At 40.4% G+C, this 22,037-nt stretch overlaps 1 protein-coding gene across 9 annotated transcripts in view; it reads left to right on the plus strand.

Annotated features, from left to right (window-relative positions):
- Window positions 1-22,037, plus strand: part of LOC138691420 (zinc finger protein ZFP2-like) — a 77,667-nt gene that overhangs the window by 39,712 nt on the left and 15,918 nt on the right. For 7 of the 9 annotated variants that reach the window (XM_069813336.1, XM_069813332.1, XM_069813333.1 and 4 more), the window contains 2 exons: window positions 12,859-12,996; window positions 21,165-21,244. In XM_069813336.1, coding sequence (XP_069669437.1) covers window positions 12,859-12,996; window positions 21,165-21,244 — 218 coding nt within the window. Of the gene's footprint in view, window positions 1-12,858; window positions 12,997-13,521; window positions 15,085-21,164; window positions 21,245-22,037 lie in introns of those variants that run through there. The other 2 variants (XM_069813339.1, XM_069813341.1) reach the window with 2 other exon arrangements.

The following is a 22,037-nucleotide window of genomic DNA, read 5'->3' on the forward strand; positions in this document are numbered from 1 at the left end:
CCGACGGTTCCGTAGGGGGGGCCAGATCAAAATGTCCTCACGCTCCTCTTCTCCCTCAGAAATAACTAAGAAGAAACAGAAGACAGGAGAAAGTACGACTGGTGGTCATATGACGAAAATTGCTATGGAATTGGACTCTGACAAAGTTACTGTAAAAGTGCCGCCTCCAAAGTTTATCAGTATCACCTTGGATGGAACGGAAAAAACTATGAAAAACATTAGTCCATTCTACGTGAGACGTGCGCTCGATGGACTCGTTGGGAAGGTCAGAAATGCAACTCGACTCCGCAACGGTAGTCTCATTGAGAGTGCATCTGCAAAACAGAGTGAGATGCTGTTGAAAGCAAAGTTGCTGGGGTCATACCCCAGCAGAGTTGAACGTCACTCCTCGCTCAACACCACGAGAGGGGTTGTGCATACAGATTCTCTAGATGGTCTTTCAGATGAAGAGATCCAACTAGAGCTGGCAGAACAGTCTGTGTCCAAGGCTTATCATTTACTACGGAAGCGGGACGGACGGGCTGGACCCCTAAGCACAGTCTTTCTGACCTTTGAGACGTCTCTTTTGCCAGAACATATCTTTGTCGGCTACGAGCGTGTCCCTGTGCGTGCGTATGTGCCGAATCCAATGTGGTGCTTTAGGTGCCAACGGTTCGGACATACACAAAAACGTTGCACAAACAATATCTGTGCAAAGTGCGGCAATGCTGACCATGGGGATTCCCCATGTACTGGCGCCGAGCACTGTGTGAATTGTTCTGGGGACCACGCTTCTAATTCTAAAAACTGCCCGAAGTACGGTATATGCTGGAAAAGACGATTCAAGAGCTTCGAGTCCGGGAAAATATTAGCTTCTTTGAGACACGTAAGCGTATTTTAGATAAGTAAAAGAAGGCAACTGAAAAATCCTATGCATCTGTACTGCAGAGAGCAACAGAGGGAATCGATGCCACCACACAAACGCCACCTCTTACAAACATACCTGGCAAGTGAATTGAGATCGCAACCCAGACAAATGTAGACGCCGCTACTCAGACTGCTGAGTCAGACGACACTTGTGGACTTGACATCAGGCCTTACGTCCCTAAGAAATTCATTGCTATGACGGCAGAGAAGGATTGTAGGCCTAGTAGAACACCAGAACGTCTGTGGACTTGACATCAGGTATTACGTCCCTAAGAAAATGATTGCTATGACAGCGGAGAAGGATTGTAGGTCTAGTAGAACACCAGAACGTCGCACTCCTAGTTCGCGTGGCAGGTCGAGATACGTTCTCGATCACGTCCTCGATCAAGATCACGATCAGGAGTGCGACGAACTGCAAGTGAGTCGCCAGAGTCGAAGACAAAGCAGTCACAGGCAAAAGCATCTTCCCATAGAAAGGAAAAGAAGAAAAGATCCCCAACATGATATAGCTCCTCTTGATGACTGATATTGTACAGTGGAATGTGAACGGTGTACGCAGCAGATATACAGAACTACAGCAATTGATCTATTATGGAAACCCTGCTATTTTGTGTCTCCAGGAGACACACCTTCGGCCCGAAAACTCCCTGAGTATCTCGGGATACTACGTTCACTGGTACAATCACCTAGCCAGTATTCGTGCCAACGGAGGTTGTGCCCTCCTATTCCGCCAAAGTATCTTTTCCTCTCTTATCAACATCATCAGCCCACATCAATGCATAGCCGCTCGAGTCACTCTACCTTCCATCCAGTTCTCAATAGTCTCTGTATATATGCTCCCAGACACACCTTTCACAGTGCATGAAATTGAAGACATTCTCTCACAGCTACCTGCTCCATATCTGGTAGTGGGGGATTTCAATGCATCTCTCCACTCATGGGGCTCAAATTCCGATGACGACAGAGGAAATAAAATAGCAGAGGTATGTACCCGTCTAAGTCTTGTTACCCTGAATTCAGGGGAAGCAACACTTCTCTCCTTGGCTTACGGTACATACTCCATGATAGATATCTCCATTTGTAGCCCAGTTTTGTCCACACATTTCGAATGGTCTGTGATTCGCGACCTACATGGTAGTGACCACTATCCCATTCGAATGTGTATATCCACTTTACGTCCAGCGGAATTTCGATCTCCAAACTGGGTTATTAAAAAGGCGGACTGGGTCGGATTTTCGGAGTCCATATCATTCGATGATAACGGACATGAAAGTGTGGACTCCATAGTAGACCATTTCTCAAATGTGGTTATAAAGTCAGCGGAATTATCTATCCCCCAGTCGTCCTGCAGGCCAAAACACTTCTCTGTTCCCTGATGGACGGATGCCTGCAGAGATGCAATCCGTGACCGCAAACGTGCTTTACGCCAATTTGAGCGCCATCCGACCCAAGAAAATTTTGTCCAGTTTAAACGTCTTCGAGCCAAAGCTCGTCGCATTGTGTGTGATGCTAAGAAGACGTCCTGAAGAAACTACGTCAGTTCATTGAAGCACAACGTCCCAGCTAACACCATATGGGACAAAGTCCGTCGAATAATGGGAAACGTAGTTCTGTAATTCCGGGCCTTCTAAACAACGGAGTAACGACCACCAGTCCAATAGAAATTGCTGAAATATTTGCTACCACATTTAGACAAATAAGCAGCTCAAATAATTATGACCCGGAATTTCTGAAAATCAAAGATACTGCAGAAAAACGAAACCTAAATTTTCAATCTGACAACACTGAAGACTACAATGCACCGTTCACATCCGAGGAGCTGGAGGTGGCACTAGACACTCCCCTGCCCCTGATAACATCCATAACCGCATGCTTCGTCATCTTCCACCAGCTGGAAAATCCTTTCTTCTGTCTATATACAATAGAATCTGGACTGAAGGTGTATTTCCATCTGCTTGGCGTTCCGCCATTATAATTCCAGTCCAGAAAACGGGAAAGGACCCTTCTTTACCTGGCAATTACAGGCCAATCTGTCTCACCAGCTGTGTATGCAAGGTTATGGAAAAGATGATAAGCAAACGCCTGATGTGGGTACTTGAATCGGGAAACCGATTATCTAATATCCAATGTGGTTTTCGTAAGCACAGATCCACCGCAGACCATCTTGTTCGGCTGGAGACTGCCATTAGAGATGCTTTCCTCAAGAAGGAATATCTAGTGGCGGTCTTCTTTGATCTAGAAAAGGCTTACGATACCACGTGCCGTTATGGAATTCTACAAACTCTTGCATGATTTGGGGACTTCGTGGCAATCTGCCAACTTTCATTGCGAAGTTCATGGCAGAGAGGTATTTCCGAGTTCGAGTAGGCACCACACTTTCTAACGAACATCTCCAAGAAAAGGGCGTTCCGGAGGGGTCTGTATTAAGCATTCTTCTTTTCTGCATTGCGATCAATGGCATTACCCACTGTGTGGGTGACCGAGTATCTTCTCTCTTGTACGTTGATGACTTCAGTTTATATTACAGTTCCCGATACCTCCCATCTATCGGTCGACAGTTGCAACTAGTCATCAACATGCTATCTGAGTGGTCTTTTCGCAATGGCTTTAAATTCTCCACTCAAAAGACGCAGTGTGTCCACTTCTACAACCATCGTGGACTCCATCCACATCCTGAACTGCGTCTTAATGGAGTGGAGTTGCAATATACAGACACTGCGAGGTTTTTGGGCCTTATCTTTGATTACAAGTTAACGTGGGAGGCGCATATCCGTGATTTGAAAAGGCGTTGTGAAAAATCTTTAAACATTTTACGCCTTGTCAGGAATTTGCTGGGGAGCAGACCGCATAGTGCTTTTACGTCTTTATTGTGCCCTTATCCGTTCAAAGGTGGATTATGGCTGTTTTATCTAGGGCTCAGCAAATAAATCTAAGCAATGTCTCTTAGACACTATCAATCATCATGAGATACAACTCGCTACAGGTGCCTTCCGAACGAGTCGGATTGCGAGCCTGTATTGTGAAGCGGGTGAACCATTACTGTATCGGCGACGTAATGTCCTGTTGTGCTCATATGCGGTTAAGCTCCACTCGCAGCCTGAGCACAATTCTTTCGACTCTTTCCATCATTCGTCTCTATATGGCCGATACAGTGAAAATCCACGGAGATCTCGTCCAGCAGGCGTGCGATTCCAGGAATGCTCTCTGAGCTCGACGACCTTCTACCATCAGTTCGCACACTAGAATACACCACCACTCCACCGTGGATTATGCGACGCCCCATGTTTGATGTAAGCCTGAGCCAAAGTTTTAAGAATTTTACACCAGCTTTTGTTTATAGACTTCGTTTTAGTGAACTTTTATCATGTTTTCCAAATTATTCTTTAGTTTTTACTGACGGATCCCGAGTAAATGATTGTGTTGGTTGCTCCTTCGTTGCAAATGGACAGATATTTAAATATAAACTGAGCGAATATACCAGTGTTTTTCTGCAGAATTATATGCTTTTTACAGAGTTTTATTGTTTTTAATTCGACAACCTTGGGGGCAGAAATCTAATCTGCTCCGACTCTTTAAGTGCCATCCAGTCTTTGCAGTCTCTCTATTCATATGATCTCCTTGTGTTAAGAACTCATCAGCTGTTCCACACACTCCTAAGCTCTGACTCCGGGATTGGAGTAGTGTGGATTCCTGGCCATGTCAGAATTCCTGGGAATGAGGCCGCAGATGCTGCAGCCAAAGATGATGCTACGAATGGCGCTCTGGAATATTGGTGCGAGAGGTGGCAAGACTTACAAAATCATTTGAAATATAGAATATGGTGGCAGTGGGAAGGAGAATGGCCTGCACAAGAGGAAAACAAATTACAAAGAATAAAGAATACTGTTCGAGTTTGGGATTCGTCCACAAGAGCGTCACAACATGAAGAAGTTTTACTCACCTGGTTGAGGATTGGCCACTGTCATCTGACACATGGCCATCTGCTACATGGCGAGCTTCAGCCAGAGTGTGATCTATGCCACGTTCCTCTTACGGTGAAACATTTTTTATTGCATTGTAGAAAATATGACCGTGTCCGTCGGCAATATGGAATTCGGCCGACTCTTCGTGATGCTCTTGGAAATGATTTTGATTGTACAAATGGAGTCCTGAGATTTTTATCGAGTACTGGACTTGACAGGATGATTTAGTTTTTTTATTGACCCGTTTTCCTGTCCTCTGGACCATTTACATCCGGAGGTTACATTTGTTATTTATTATATAATTTTTTTAACAAACTTGACATTCGGACCTTTTACATCCGAGTATTTAAAAAATACGCCAGATAATTTATTTATGCTAGCATTTGTATTGTTATTTTATTGTCTCTTTTTAAATACTAGTTCAGGTCTGAGAATTTTATAATGTTTTATGCATCACCCTATTGAAACTGCATTTGTGTACCTCGTTTTAATCGTGACAACGTTTTTTAGTTCTTTTAAGCATTCTGATTATTTTATTATGTCTCTGTTCTGTAAAGAATTTTAGGTAAGGGCGCAAATAGCCATAGATGCTGACGCGCCCTTTTTAAACCCCACTAACTAACTAACCAATGTCTGGCCACATTCATTCAACATTACCCCTACTAATCCTATTTCACCTGTGCTACAAGTAGTACCCATGTACTGGCAAATGGAACGAAAGTGCAACCTGTAAGTGGTGACTATTGTGCATTTTGCATCATACTTTCAGGATTTTGTAGCATAAATAAACCTCGAAATTTGTATTCATTCATAGTGTTCTGCCTAAGGGCAGGTCTTTCATTGCAAATCCAGCATTCTCCAGTCTTTCCTATTCTCTGCCTTCGTCTTAGTCACATATGATCCATATATCTTAATGTCGTCTATCATCGGATATCTTCTTCTGTGTTGGCCTGGTGGCACTGTTGGTATAGCGCTGGCCTTCTGTGCCCGAAGTTGCGGGTTCGATCCCGGGCCAGGTCGATGGCATTTAAGTGTGCTTAAATGCGATAGACTCATGTCAGTAGATTTACTGTCATGTAAAAGAACTCCTGCGGGACAAAATTCCGTCACACTGGCGACACTGTTATAACCTCAGCTGTTGCGAGCATCGTGAAATAAAACATAACTTTATTTTTCTTCTTCTGCTCCGAACTCTCCTCCTGTTCACTATTCCTCCTAGTGCATCCTTCAGAAGGCAGTTTCTTCTCAACCAGTGACCCAGCCATTTCCTTTTCCTGTTCCTGATGAGTTTCAGCATCATTCTTTCTTCACCCACTCTTTCCAGCACAGCTTCGTTTCTTATTCTGTCTGTCCATTTCACATCCTCCATCCTTTTCCATATCCACATTTCAAATGCTTCTAGTCGCTTCTCTTCACTTCGTCGTAATGTCCATGTTTCTGCCTCATACAATGCTATACTCCACACAAAGCACTTCACTAATCTCTTCCTAAGTTTTTTTCTCCAGAGGTCCGCAGAAGATGCTCCTTTATCTCTTAAAAGGTTCCTTTGCCATTGCTATTCTCCTTTTGACTTCTTGACAGCAGCTCATGTTACTGCTTATAGTACATCCTAAGTACATCCCGAATCTTTTACTGTGAAAAGACTCCTTATATCATATTCGCAGTTTTCTTGGGAAAGATAAATGCGGTAGCTTCCCGTTTCTTTCCGCACACCTCTCTCTCTTTCGCATCTTAAAAGATCTCAGAGGGCCCCAGCTTGGAGGTGATGACAGTGGATTTACCTGATTAGGCCCTCTGGACTTCACCGAAATTAACTGCAATGATTAAATATTAGTTCTATCAGGATTTTTGACCCCATCAAAGACAGGGAAATGCCAGTTAGCTTTGCCCTCCAAATTTGTATATTTTGTAAAAATTGTTTTTTTTGTCTTCACACAATATTTTTTGGTTGACTGTGATGGACATCCTGAAAAAAGTGTGGTTTGGAAAGACAGGAGGCTGTTCAGTAACCTATATATGAAACGAGTCAAAGTCAGGATCTAGGAAAAGAAATGTCTGAAGGAAGTGAAATAGGGAGAGGAGTACGACAAGGATGCCCTTTATCGTCTACATCTATCCTGTTGAACATCTACTTGGAGGATTTGGTGAAGAACTGCTTTCAAAACATGGAAGGAGTAAAAGTAGGAGGAAGAATAAAGTGCATAAGACTTACTGATGATATGGCGTTGTTAGCAGAAGAGGAGACGATACTAAGGAATATGATACTGGAGTTAAATGACAGCTGTGAGCAGTATGGGATGAAGATAAATGCAAGACCATTGTTGTCGCAAGAAAAATAAAGAAGGTAAACTTGCGAATTCTAAATGAGGCAGTAGAGCAAGTGAACAGCTTGAAATACTTGGAATGTACTAAAACATTAACATGAGCTGCAGCCAGGAAGTCAAATGAAGGATAGCAATGGCAAAGGAAACTTTTAACAGAAAAAGGAGCATCTTCTGGAGACAGATCTTCGGAAAAAGAAGTAAGGAAGAGGCTAGTGAGGTGCTTTGTGTGGAGTGTAGCATTGTATGAGGCAGAAACATGGACATTACGACGAAATGAAGAGAAACAAATAGAAGGATTTGAAATATGGATATGGAGAAGAATGGAGCATGTGAAGTAGACAGACAGAATAAGAAATGAAGTTGTGTTGGGAAGAGTGGGTGAAGAAAGATGGATGCTGATTGTGATCAGAAGACAAAAAGGAATTGGCTAGCTCACTGGCTGAGAAGACACTGCCTACTGAAGGAAGCGCGTGATGTGGACAGACAGAATAAGAAATGAAGTTGTGTCAGAAAGAGTAGGTGAAGATCCTAAAAGTGATCAGAAAGAGGAAAAGGAATTGGGTGGGTCACTGACTGAGAAGAAAACTGCCTACTGAAGGATGCAGTGTAAGGATTGGTGAACAGGAGAAGAGTTCGAGGCAGAAGGAGATATCAGATGATAGACGACATTAAGATATGTGGATTATATGTAGAGACTAAGAGGAAGGCAGAAAATAGGAAAGATTGGAGAATGCTGGGTTTGCAGTGAAAGACCTGCCCATGGCAGAACACTTACGTGTGTATCTATATATGTATACTCAGTGACTGAAAATTCCTTGTATATGACGGGTAGCTGTGCAAAATTCAAATCTACCACTGATGCTTTTGTTTCACTTGCCCTTGAGTCGGGAATGGAGGAAATTGAACTACTGCATAACATACAAATATCACTACCTACATGACTCTTAACATCCCTACACACCATTCTGTGTTTCACTTATTCTTAATTGCTATGCCAGCAGTCCAAATGTTAAATGCGTGATTTTGTTGTATTTTGTATGGGGTTTGTTTAAGTGCCTTCGTTATGCCTCTTGCAAAATTATTGGATGTGCATATGAGTGCATTCGTTCATGATGCTTCCTGCAGAATTATTGAAAGCAGCAGAATCCTTAAGAGAACACTTCACATGTTCTAGGGCGCAAGGGTGAGGCTCTGAACGTAAAAGTGAACATGTTGATATTAATATGCCTTAAGTAATGATAGTTTTGTGCAATAAAATTGTGGCTAGCTTGTATCTGAAACTCACTCTCATAATCTGTACACTAAAATTTTTGTCCAGTAACCTCATTTGATGCTGTACGATCATTTTCAGCATTCACTAATATCATCGCAGATAACATACAAAGCATTTGAACAGAAAACCTTTAAAAGTTGTTAGTTGTGTTTTGCAACCATAGAAAGCAGACTAATCAAAGACAGTTAGTTAGTTAGTGGGGTTTAAAAAAGGCGCGTCAGTACTATGGCTATTTGCGCCCTTATCTAAAATCATTCATTAAACACAAACACAGTACAATAACCAGAATGCTTAAAAGAACTAAAAAGCGCTGTCACGGTTAAAACGAGCCAAACAAATGCAGTTTCAACCAGGTGAAGCATAAAAACCATAAAAGTGAGAAGTTCTCAGACCCTAAGTAGTATTTAAAAAAATAACAGCAAAACAATAAAACAAATACCACCAGAAATAAATTATCTGGAGCATTTACAAAATGCACGGATGTAAAACGTCCGAATGTCAAATTTGTTAAAATCATATACTAAAAAAGTAACCTCTGGATGTAAAGAGTCCGGAGGTTAAGTAAAACGGGTCATTAAAAAACTACATCACCTTGTCAAGTCCTGTATTCGATAAAAATCTCAGAACTGCACTTGTACAATTAAAATCATTTCCAAGAGCGTCACGTAGAGTCGGCCGAATTCCATACTGCCGACGGGCACGGTCGTGTTTTCTACACTGTAATAAAAAATGTTCCACGGTCAGTGGAACTTGGCATAGATCATACTCCGGCTGAGGGTCGCCATGTAGAAGATGGCCATGCGTCAGATGACAGTGGCCAATCCTCAACCGGGTGAGTAAAACTTCTTCATGTTGTGATGCTCTTGTGGACGAATCCCAAACTCGAACAATATTCTTTATTCTTCGTAATTTATTTCCCTCTTGTGCAGACCATTCGCCTTCCCATTGCCACCATAACGTATGTTTCAAATAATTTTTAAAATCCTGCCACCTCTCACGCCAATACACCTCACATCCATTTATAGCACTGTCCCTTGCTGCAGCATCCGCTGCCTCGTTTCCAGGAATGCCAACATGACCTGGAGTCCACACTACTCCAATCTCATAGTCAGAGCTTAGAAGAGTGTGGAAAAGTTCCTGGGTTCTCAACACAAGCGGAAGGTGTGTCTCCTGGTGACATAAAATAGCAGGATTCTCATGATAGATCAATTGTTGTAGTTCTGTGTATCTGCTGTGTACACCGTTCACAATCCACTGTACAATATCAGTCATAACAAGGAGCTAAACTATGTTGGTGGCTTCACAGGGGATCTTTTCTTCTTATCCTTTCTATGATTTGGTGCCTTTGATTGCGACTGCTTAGCCTTCGACCATGGTGACTCATTCGCAGATCGTCGCACACTTGATCGTGACCTTGATCGAAGACCGTGATCTCGACCCGTCACCCGAACAAGGAGTGCGACGTCGCGGCGATCTACCAGGCCTTGAATCTTTTTCTGTCGCCACGGCAGTGATCTTTTTTGGAATGTAAGGCCTGATATCAAGGCCACACGAGTCGCCTGACTCAGCAGTCTGGGTAGCGATCTTAATTCGCTTCCCAGGTATATTTGAAGAGGTGGCGTGTGTGTGAAAGCGTCAATCCCCTCTGTTGCTTTTTTCAATATGCTGCATAGGATTTTTCCGTCGCCTTTTTCTGTTTATCTAAAATACGCTTACGCGCCTCGAAAAACGTAATATTTTCCCGGACTCGGAGCTCTTGAATATCCTTCTCTACCATATACTTCGGGCAATTTTTAGAATTGGAGGCGTGGTCCCAAGAACAATTCACACAGTGCTCGGCGTCGGCACATGGGGAATCCCCATGGTCAGCACCGCCGCACTTTGCACATACGATATCATTAGTGCAACGTTTTTTTTGCGTATGTCCGAACTGTTGGCACCTAAAGCACCGCATTGGGTTCGGCACATACGCACGAACTGGGACACGCTCGTACCCGACAAGGATGTATTCTGGTAGGACGGCTTTTCGAAGGTCAAAAAGACAGAGCTCAGGGGAACAGTCTGTCCGTCCCGCTTACGTAATAAATGGTAAGCCTTGGACACAGACTGCTCCGCCAGTTCTAGCTGGATCTCTTCATCGGACATACCGTCCAGAGAATCCGTATGCACTACTCCCAGCGTGGTGTTCAGCGAGGAGTGACGTTCGACTTTAATAGGGTAAGACCCTAGCAATTTGGCTTTCAACAGCGTCTCACTCTGTTTTGGAGATACAGTCTCGATGAGGAGACTACCGTTGTGTAGTCGAGTTGCATTTTAGACCTTCCCAACGAGTCCGTCGAGTGCGCGTCTCATGTAAAATGGACTAACGTGTTTCATTGTCTTTTCTGTTCCGTCCAAGGTGATACTGATAAACTTCGGAGGCGGCACTTTGACAGTTACTTTCTCAGGGTCCAATTCCATAGCAATTTTCGTCATAATATGACCACCAGTCGTATCTTCTCCTGTCTTCTGTTTCTTATTGGTTTTTTCTGAGGGAGGAGAAGAGGAGCGCGAGGACATTTTGAACTGCCCCCCCCTACGGAAACGTCGGCGTCAGCCTGCCACCGGGGGGTGGGGCGGAAGAAAAAAGACACCTAAAAATTCTTCTCGGTCTGGCCGGGCGTGGGGACCCCTCCACAGCCCGATCCCAAGCAACCCACCTCACGCAAGTTACCCTTCAAACTGGTCATTACACATCTAATGGCAAGTCTTACACCAGAGGCGTGTCGCAGTTTTATGCCCCTACCACGGGAATAACCGCCTGTGGCTCCCCACTCTACACTACACAACCGCCGGACTACTCGGCTAGCTCCGACCCACCCACCAAAGCCGGAACAATCTGAGACAGCACGCAGCTTCAGGGGAATTGTGGTTGATTACACTGCGACACCCATAAGTCAGCGGTAACACGTCGGGGCGATATATTCGCCCTGGCGATCAAAGTCGGTCACTGGGACGTCTAAATCGCCCCGGGCCCCAATTGGGGCTCTACGTGAGTGTAATAGTCGTCTGGTCCTGGCTCGGCACCTAAACTTGCATATAGGGGCAGTATGAAGGGTCCGCTATTGCTTCGTTGCTGGGCACCCTGTCAGGCCGCACAAGTAGGAAGTCGCGCTCGAAACCATGGGACAGGACCACGGAGATAGGAAAGATCCCCGGTGGTGAGACGGGATTATAAACCTAAGGACCTTAACTTAAGAATGAATATAATGAATTAGAAGAGGAAGAATAATATAGCCACACCAGGCATTCTGAACAAATCCCGTCATGTAGGCGGACGTAGCAAGAACAAAACAGTGGGGATGGAGTGGTGAAAATGGCTGTGATGATGTGGTGGGCGTTCCGCATGCAATGGTGGCCGGCGAGGAGAAATAGACCTATGAAAAGATGAGAGAACGAAAAGGGCTGGGTGGTGACAAGGCAATTAATGTTCGAAAAGGAAAGCACGAGATCCACCATTGCATCCCCTGGCAACCAACTTGGCGGAACCCACCTCGACCGGAATCAAAGACATAATGCCTATATATTGAATCTTGTCAAATAGAAAAACATGTACTGTACTTATCTGACATTTTCTTTCTTTGAAAGATGGTAAACACTATAATATTTGCATTTTGTACATTTTTACATGGCGAGCCTCAGCCGGAGTGTGATATATGCCATGTTCCACTTACAGTGGAACATTTTTTATTACATTGTACAAAAATAAGACCATGTCCGTCGACAATATGGAATTTGGCCGACTCTACGTGACACTCTTGGAAATGATTTTAATTGTACACAAATGCAGGTCTGAGATTTTTATCGAATACAGGACTTCACAGGGTGATTTAGTTTTTATTGACCCGTTTTACTTATCCTCTGGAACCTTTGCATCCAGAGGTTACATTTGCTGTTTAATATATGTTTTTAACAACCTTGACATTTCGGACCTTTTGCATCCAAATATTTTATAAAATCTTATTGTTTTGAAATGTGCTATGCAATTTATCTCTTGAGGTCTTAGTTTTATTATTTTATTGGTTCGTTTCTAATGCTACCTAGGGTCTGAGAACTGCTCACTTTTATTATTCTTTACAAATCACCTTGTTGATACTGCATTTGTGTACCTCGTTTTAACCGTGACAACGCTTTTTTGTTCTTTTTAGCATTCTGATTATTGTGTTGTGTTTCTGTTTTGTAAAGGATTTTAGATAAGGGCGCAAATAGCCATAGTAGCTGACGCGCCCTTTTTAAACCCCACTAACTATATTTTTACATATTTCTTATTTTATTATGCATGTTTCAGACTTTGTTAAGCATGTAAATCCTGGGCCTAGAAATTATTCAATTGTGATGTGCTTTTTATTTCCAGGAAGTGGATTTATTAAATCTGGATTTGACTGAGATAAAGACGGAATGTAAGGACAACGCCCATGATGTCATATCAGAGATTAAAGTTGAAGAAGTTGGAGTGTCGCTTACTTCTCCTATGGTAAACTGTGAAGCAGAGGTGAGTTTGGCTCATGTCTTGAGCTGGCTCTTATTCTTCCTTTTCATTTTGGTCGTTACAGTTCTGCAGTGCTGCTTTTCATATGAGAGAACTACTAATATTTTCACTATCCTGAGAATAAAATTATTTATAGGTTTGTTCCATTATATTCTAGAATTGATCTTTAATTGTTTTATTTTATTTTGAAATAAATTAAATTCGAATACACAATTTCTTTATATATATATATATATATATATATATATATATATGCTAATTGTTATTGAGGTGGTACAGATGGTTAGCAGAATGTTAGTTCATTACGTTTTCGTCCATTCGTAATTTGGTCCTAATTTTACGTTTGTACAGTTAAATGTTTGTCCTTCATCAAATTTTGTCCATGTCATTTTAGTATTATGTGAAATTTCGTCCTATATATATTTTATCCTTACCTGATTTAGTCTAAATTTATTTACTTGAAATTTTCGTAGCTGTGTTTATTACAAAAAAAGAATCACTGAAATAAAACATGAGATTTATTTTCAGGGCTCAACTGCAGTATTTGTCTCGCTATGCTGTAACATCTGAAGGAGTGCCAACATATTTCTAGCGCTTTTTGCGCTACCAACCTTATCTCATCTGCCTCCACTGTAACGAAAATTGTTACTTATGCCAATCTTCCTCTTGATAAAAACCTAATGTAGGTCGAGCAGAGAGTACAAGACGCGCAAAGAGTGTAAAATACTGCTGTCTTATTACAAAGGTTATGTTGGTAGTAGGAACGGTTCATCTATGGAACCGCCAACGTAGGAACCAATCAAGGCCGAATTCGAGCCCCGAAAATATATAATTCATCATTATAGGTATAAAAAATTACAGAAAATGTCCAAAAACATGTACACGCAATGCTCCACTTCCGCGAAATTATAGTCTGTAGTTTGGATTCAGTGACGGCATTATATCCTGGGTTTGAGCTCCGAAAAATTTATAATTCTTTATTAGAGACATAAAAAATTGCAGGAAAAATCTAAAAACTTGTATAGACAATGCACATCTTCCGCCAAATTACAGTCTTTTCTTTGGACAAAGTGACGGCAATATTTCCTGAGTTCGAATACCGAAAGTGTAGGCTATAATTGTTTATTAGGGGCATAACAATTTCCAGGAAAAATCTAAAAATTTGTATACACACTGCTCGACTTCCGCCAAATTACAGTCTGTAGTTTGGACCCAGTGACGGCATTATTTCCTGGGTTTGAGCCAACGAAAACTTATAATTCTTCATTAGAGATATAAAAAATTGCAGGAAAAATCTAAACTTGTGTACACAATGCACATCTTCCGCCAAGTTACAGCCTGTAGTTTGAACCCAATGACGGTATTATTCTCTGAGTTCGAGCCCCGAAAATTTATAATTTTTTATTAACGGAATAAAAAATTTCAGGAAAAACTAAAAACTTGTATACACAATGCAAATCTTCCGCCACATTACAGTCTGTAGTTTTAACCCAATGACGGAATTACTTCCCGAGTTCGAGCCCTGAAAATGTATAATTGCTTATTGTAGGAATAAAGAATTGCAGGAAAAATCTAAACAGAGTATGAACTGAGAGAAGAGAGAGTGGACAGAGAGGATATAGTTGACTGATAGAACAGAGAGTGTACTGAGAGCACAGAGTGTGGACTCAGAGGACAGAGTGAAGACAGAGAGTGGACTGAGAGGATAGAGGATGGACTGAGAAGACAGAGTGGAGTGAGAAGACAAAGAGTGGACTGATAGGACATAGAGTGATCTGAGAGAACAGGGAAGGGACAGAGAGTGGACTGAGAGAACAGAGAGGAGGCAGAATGTGGATCGAGAGGACAGAGAGTAGTCTGAGAGGAGAGAGAATACAGAATATGGACTCAGGTGACAGAGAGTAGACTGAGAGAACAGAGTGGGGTGAAAAACTGAGAGTGGATTGAGAGTACAGAGAGGACAGAGAGTGGACTGAGAGGATAGAGAGAAGACTGAGAGTGAACTGGGGAAACTGCGAGTCAGAATTCTTTCCTCTCAGTCCTCTCTGTGCTCACTCACTGTAATTTCAGTACCGGTACTCTCTCTTTGATATCGGTCCACTCTGTTTTCTTTCCCTTTTCTATTACCTCAGTTCTCTCTCTCTCTCTCTCTCTCTCCTCTCGATCCAATCTGCGTCTTCTCAGTTCACTCTTTTTCTCCTCAGCTCACTTCATCCTCTCAGTTTTTTTTGTATCACTTTCCGTTCTTTCAATCCACACAATGTACTCTCAATTCACTCTCTGTAATCTCTGCCCCTTCTCTGTCCTCTCAGTTCACTCTCTGTTCTCTCAATATACTCAACATTCTCTGTGTCCACTCTCTTTTCTCTCAGTTCACTCTCTGTTCTCTTAGCTTATTCTCACTCCTCTTGTTCATTCCCTATCCTCTCAGTCCACTCCCTATCCTCTCAGGCTACACACTGTTGTCTGAGTCCTCTCAATGTCGTCTCCGTCCACTCTGTCCCTTAATTCCATTCTCTGCCCCTCAGTCTACTCTCTGTACTCTCAATTCACTCTGTAATCTCTGTCCACTTTCTGTCCTCTCAGTCCATTTCCTTTCCTCTCAGTCTACTCTCTGTCCTCTCAGTCCACTCTCTGGTCTCTCAGTCTACTCACCATCCTCGCTCTCCACCTTCTTGTCACTCAGTTCAGTCTCTGTTCCCTCTGTTCTCTTAGCTTACTCCCTATCCCACAGTGCTCTATCCTCTCAGTCCACTCTCTGTACTTTCAGTTCACTCTCTGTACTCTCAGATCATTCTCTGTCCTCTCAGTCCACTCTCTGTACTCTAATTCCAGTCTCTGTTCTCTCAGTCCTTGCAAAAGTTTCTACAGCTATAGGACATTTGTCACAGTGTTATATCATTATCCCAACAACACCTAAAGGAACGGCAAGGGTTAAGAACGGATTTTATACAATTTGGCGTTTTCCTAACTATATAAGTGCAATTGACTGAACACATGTGAAAATACAATCACCAGGTGGAGGAGATGCAGAAATCTTCAGAAATCGCAAGGAATTTTTTTTTTCAATTAATGTGCAAACTGTCTGATTCTTCCTTGTTGATTCGAGACATTGGGGCTAGGTGGCCAGGCTCATCTCATGACACATATTTTTAATTCTTCAATAATTAAGAGGCGATTTGAAGATGGAGAATTTGGTGCAGCCATTCTAGTTGGAGATGGTGGATATGCTGTACAAAATTATCTCATTACACCACTGACAATTACACACACGCCAGAGGAACAAATTTTTCAGGAGGCCATCATAAGGACTAGAAGTCCAGTAGAGAGGAGCTATGGGGTGTAGAAAAGAAGATTTCCTGTTTTAGCTACTGAAATCAGACTAAAATTGGACAGAATTCAAAGTGTAATTGTGGCTATTTTACACAATATAGCTTGCAATGAGAATGAAAATATACCTCCTGTTACTGATGATCAGTTGGATGCCATTAACGCTGTGCATAACTTCCCTCAAGCAGCTAACAACCACCCAAATGTAGCAGAAAATGTCAGGCGAAACCACCTTATCCATCAATACTTCCATGATTTGTTGGTGAAGCAGTGAAGGAAGAGATTAAATTAACATAAAATAAGTTTCATTCACTGCAGTACATGTAACATTGTTTATTATTCATGTTAAACTTGCATATTTTCAAAAGTATATAATAACTTTACTTCACTGGAAATTGCATTACCAGCACCTTATCCATCAGTACATTCATGACTAAAATTTGTTTGTGAATCAGTGAAACAAAGGGATGAAATTAACCTGCGACAAATGCTAGGGATTCAGAACCTACAGACTTGTATAGATTCACAGATGAAAAGGGAGTTACATTGGAATTTTGAATAGATTGGATTTGAGGAGGAAATTGTGCTTTTCCAATGTTTGCAGATGGGTGTTCCACAGATGCGAGTAGTGATGACTGGCCAGTACAATCTGAGTCACATACAGATAGTAGCCCCTCATGTTGTATTGTGCCAATAATCTCTTTTATTTTAATACAAGTTATTATTAAGTTCGGTTGATTTGGGTCTCCACCTGCACCTATGTATATTTTTTGTCTTCGGAAAATCTCCTTTTACAGGTCTCTTTGAGGTTTTCATACTTCCCCTTTAATATCTTCCAATCTCTTACCAGTACTGCAGTTCCACTAATTTCATTGAAACTTTCTGCTAGCTCTTGCCAAGCTTTTTCTTTGTCTTTTAAAGATACACTATCGGTTTTCTTACATTCTAATATATATATTTCTTTGTACTAACTAAAGAGAGCAGTAAATCAATTTCTACTGGACTAAAATTTTTACTTTTTTTCCCCTGAATTCTCCATTTCTGAACACAGGACCTTACAGTGTACATTAATCAGTTTATGATAATCTGATCAAAATTCATAATGGACGATGAAGCAATCATACAGTGCAATCAACCGTTGACTGAAATAAAAATAATACAAGAGGATCACACCTATTATGAATATTTAGGCCCAGGGTTTAGGTCACTGGAAAAATGGATAGAGCAAATGTTGGCACCGTAACCTCTTTCTTTAACTTTATCCCTTCTATTACCAAACAAAAATGTGAAACAATAACTGTGCCAATTCACCAAACAAAAAGCTGTTTTTATTACATTATTTATAGATATTCATTTTTATTGAGCACGTATTTAACAATTGCCTCCTATAAAATTGAGTACCGGGTCTTTCCCGGGGGTAAAAGGTGGTCAAAGCATGGTGCTGACCACACCACCTCATTCTAGTGCCGAGGTCATGGAAAGCATGGGGCTCTACCTCCATGCCCCCAAGTACCTTCATGGCATGTTACGGGGATACCTTTACCTTTACCTTTATGTATTTAACAATTATTTCAGCATCCTACCTTAAAATATTTTCTCTTGCTCCCTTGCTCTGGGTATTTACCCATTCTAGCCAATTATAAACTAGGGCCTGTGAATATTACATAAATAGATAAGGTGACATACTACAATGTTAAAAATAAAAGCTATTTCCCTTAGAATTATCAAGATCCTGGGTACATCAGGTAGGCCTAATTTAGTGGGTTACCGAACACGTTAAAAAGCTGGAAGTTGTCTTCTTGAGATTAATGAAGGTCGTGATTTTCGGAGGGAAAGGAATAAACTAAAGGAAATTAATTTTTATATTAAAATGGATCCACACATGCCACCAGATAATGGATATTAACACAAGACACAAATTATTGTACGATCTTGCCTATTAGAGAAAAGTGGAATCGAGAACGCTTTCCAATAAATTCAAGAAAATAGCTGATTAAATTATACACAACACTTCACATGGGTATAAATGATTTATTTATTTGTGAAACTAGTAGATGCATTCCTTCTTTATTCGCGTTGATTTGATTATAGCATTAATTCTCTGTAAACAGCTGACATCATGATCTGCGGCTGACATGTTGAAAATCTGACGCGCCATCAGTAATCTTGGCTCTGATTGGCTAGTTGTTTAGTGTAGCCAACACATGAGAAGCCATGGGCATCTAGTGCCAACATTAGTTTAAACAGGTGGACTGTCAGATATTTATGGAGAAAATGGAAGCATGTTTAAACTGAATAGTAAAGTTGAACGGGTTTAATTTATCCCAAGTTTAACTATCTTTGGAGAAAACGGCCCTAAACTATGAAATATAACTGCCGCCATTTGTTATGTTGAGTCTCAGCTATTGTGAAATGTACCTGCTAGAACGGTTTAAGTTCATGTTACTGTGAGCACCAGCTTTATCTATGGTGTGGTAGCTCCTTTACTTGTCTGTGTCTTGCGCACGCACAGTCTCCCATCATTGGACTTTGAAAAATTTCTTGCGGGACACTAACTGCAGTTTCTCCATTTTCAGTTATTTCAAAGAACATAGATCATGCTTTCATTGCAGCTATTTCTTAGGAAGTGTAATTTCCTTCTTTAATTTCCATCTTCGAGGTTCTGCAGGTTGCTGTGTAATTTCATTACAGATTGATCGATTCTCACATCGCCAATATATCCTGGTTCGATCCTTATTATAAGAGTGGTGTTGTTAACAGTAGCCATCTTTTATGAACAATGGTTTGTTCCATTTTGAAGTAATTACTTCGGGATTCATACCTGATAATTTTAACTAAAACTAATGTATGCATTTTCCTAGCAATACCTGTCCATTTCTTAATTCTCCATTATTTGGTACTGTATTATATTGTTGGCATCTGTTTAAGATGTGCTTCTAGTATTTGAATATCCAAACTCAATCACGATTGGACAATATGTATATCGGACTAAATTTTTGTGAACTAAAAAATTTCTGGACGAAATTTACTCTTGGGCGAAAATGCTATGGACTTATTCCACTGGACTTAAATGTGTTGGTCATAGAAATTTGGACGAAATGTTGTATTGGACGAAAATATTTGGACAAACATTCCTGAAAACTGTACAGATACATTTTTAAAATTCGATTTGTGACTTTTTTTCACTTGAATTGTTAAATCTTCTGTGTTTTGTAATGACTTGTAACATTAACGACCACAGTTTCTTCTGCCATACGAGAGATGTATTAATATTTCCCTTAAACTTCAATCAATTTTATCCTGTAATTATATTGTATCAGCCTTAGTTTGAAAAATGTTTCTTAGTTGATACTAATATTGAGTGATGTTAAGAGAAAATATATTACCTATAAGTAAAGTCAGAGATGTGGATTCAAAAATTTTATTAAATGTGTAATCCTAGTTAGTACTTCATTAGTAATATTATCCATTTAAAAGACTACACGCCATTCAGAGTCGAGATAGAAAGTGTAACTCATATTTATTGCATAAAGATGTACAATTTTTAGCAACACAAGCCTTGCTTAGACTGAAACTGTACCAGAAATCTGTGGACTGTCTTTAGACAACATGTTATGATAGTGATTGTATGGGTGATCATTTCAAATATTTATTATTCTTAATTATGCCTGACAGAAATCACACGGAATGAATTTCGAATCCACTTTTTACTGTTAATATTTTATTACATAACACGGAATAATTAAATAATGTATCATTATGTCTCGTGACCAGAATATTGTATGAAATGGAAATATAAAAATTGGAAATTTATCCTTTGAAGGGGGTGGAAAAATTCATATATCATGGACTAATAATAACAAATATAAATGACACTCAGGAGTAAATTAAATGCAGAATAATATGGGAAATGCCTGTTACTATTCGGTTGAGAAGCTTTTATCATTCTGTTCTCAAAAAAGCTGAATGTTAGAATTTATAACACAGTTATATTACCTGTTCTTCTGTATGGTTGTAAAACTTGGACTCTCACTTTCAGTGAGGAACACAGAATAAGTATGTTTAAGAATAAGGTGCTTAAGAAAATATTTGGGGCTAAGAGGGATGAAGTTACAGGAGAATGGAGAAAGTTACACAACAGAACTGCACGCATTATATTCTTCATCTGACATAATTAGGAACATTAAATCCAGATGTTTGAGATGGACAGGGCATGTAGCACGTATGGGGAATCCAGAAATGCATATAGAGTGTTCGTTGGAAAGCCAGAGGGGAAAAAACCTTTGGGAATGCTGAGAAGTAGATGTGAGGATAATATTAAAATTGATTTGAGGGAGGTGGGATATGATGGTGGACACTCGATTAATCTTGCTTAGGATAGGGACCAATGGCTGGTTTATATGAGAGTTGTAATGAACCTCCAGGTTCCTTAAAAGCCATAAATAAGTAATTAAAATTCCGTTTTGCTACCAAATTGTAAAATACTGCCATAGAAATACTACTAAAAATAGTATTAAAATCAGCAAAGATTGCTTCATGGGAACCATTATTTCCTGTTAATTATTGTGGTGAAAGAAACAGATCTTCAGATATCGTGAATCCAATGTGGATTCTTATTCAGAAATGATTATTTGCCCACAAATTATTGCAATAGCAGTTCAAATTTTAGGGCGTAAAAAACGTAAGGACACAATGAAATGTTAGCTCCAAGATTTGTTTCCTGTTATTGAAATTCCTGCTCGGACACAGTAGGATTTATATGAAGGCCTATGGCTTCAATGTCGATATAGTCTTCGTGTAAACTTGCGCAATGTTTTGTTTATGTGCGTTTTATTTTTTAGGAAGTTTTGTGTGACCTGAACACAGTAAAGGATGAGCTGAAATTGGAACTTACGGTAGAAGAGAATGAACTTACCAATAGGTGAGTGCAGTGTATGAGCTTTAAAAATTTATTTTCTTTCATTCCTTGATTAAAATTATCACACACAACATTAATTTGCAATGTGTTAAGGAATGGCATGGCTTGGTCATATACTCAGAATGAGTAGGGAAAGATGGTCGAGACCCATGTACGGATGGGAAGACCCAGGTGTTATGGAAAATATAGATCACAAATCTTGGGAAGGGGAAGTTTAGAAATACATGTTGGATAGAAGGATTATATAGAAGAGAAGCAAGATCGAAAGGCCTGAAGATTGAGGGTGGTGATGTGGGAATCTGCTGTGTAAAGATGTGATAGTTGTAATATGAAAAATTAAAAATATTTTGTATTGAAAAACATAAGGCATGTTGAAACCAAATTCACCACTAGTACTAACATCACATTACTAATATTTCGATTATTGGTGCTCCTTCCTTAGCTTTAATTTTTTTGTCTTCCAACTATTTCTGCTCCCTCTTTATTCCCGTGTTTTGCTTTCTAGTTCCCAAATAGCATCTTGTCTATAATTGAATCGGTTTATGTCGGTTTTTGGAGATTTTCGTTTTTTTACCTATTCGTGTCCTTAAAGTCAAGCTCCATCGATTGACATTAACACCGAAAATGTCATGGTATCCATTATGCTGTATCTGATCTCTTTTTATATCCTGATTTGTGTTAAAAGAGAATAAGTCATTGACCTTTTTCTTTTTAACACAAAACAGATCAGGCGAATGCATTCTGTCTTTAAATGTTGGTAAACTTTGATTGCCATTCTGCCAAGCGCAATTACTAA

This window comes from Periplaneta americana, chromosome 16 (assembly GCF_040183065.1).
Source record: "Periplaneta americana isolate PAMFEO1 chromosome 16, P.americana_PAMFEO1_priV1, whole genome shotgun sequence".
In the NCBI taxonomy this organism is placed as follows: Eukaryota; Metazoa; Arthropoda; class Insecta; order Blattodea; family Blattidae; genus Periplaneta; species Periplaneta americana.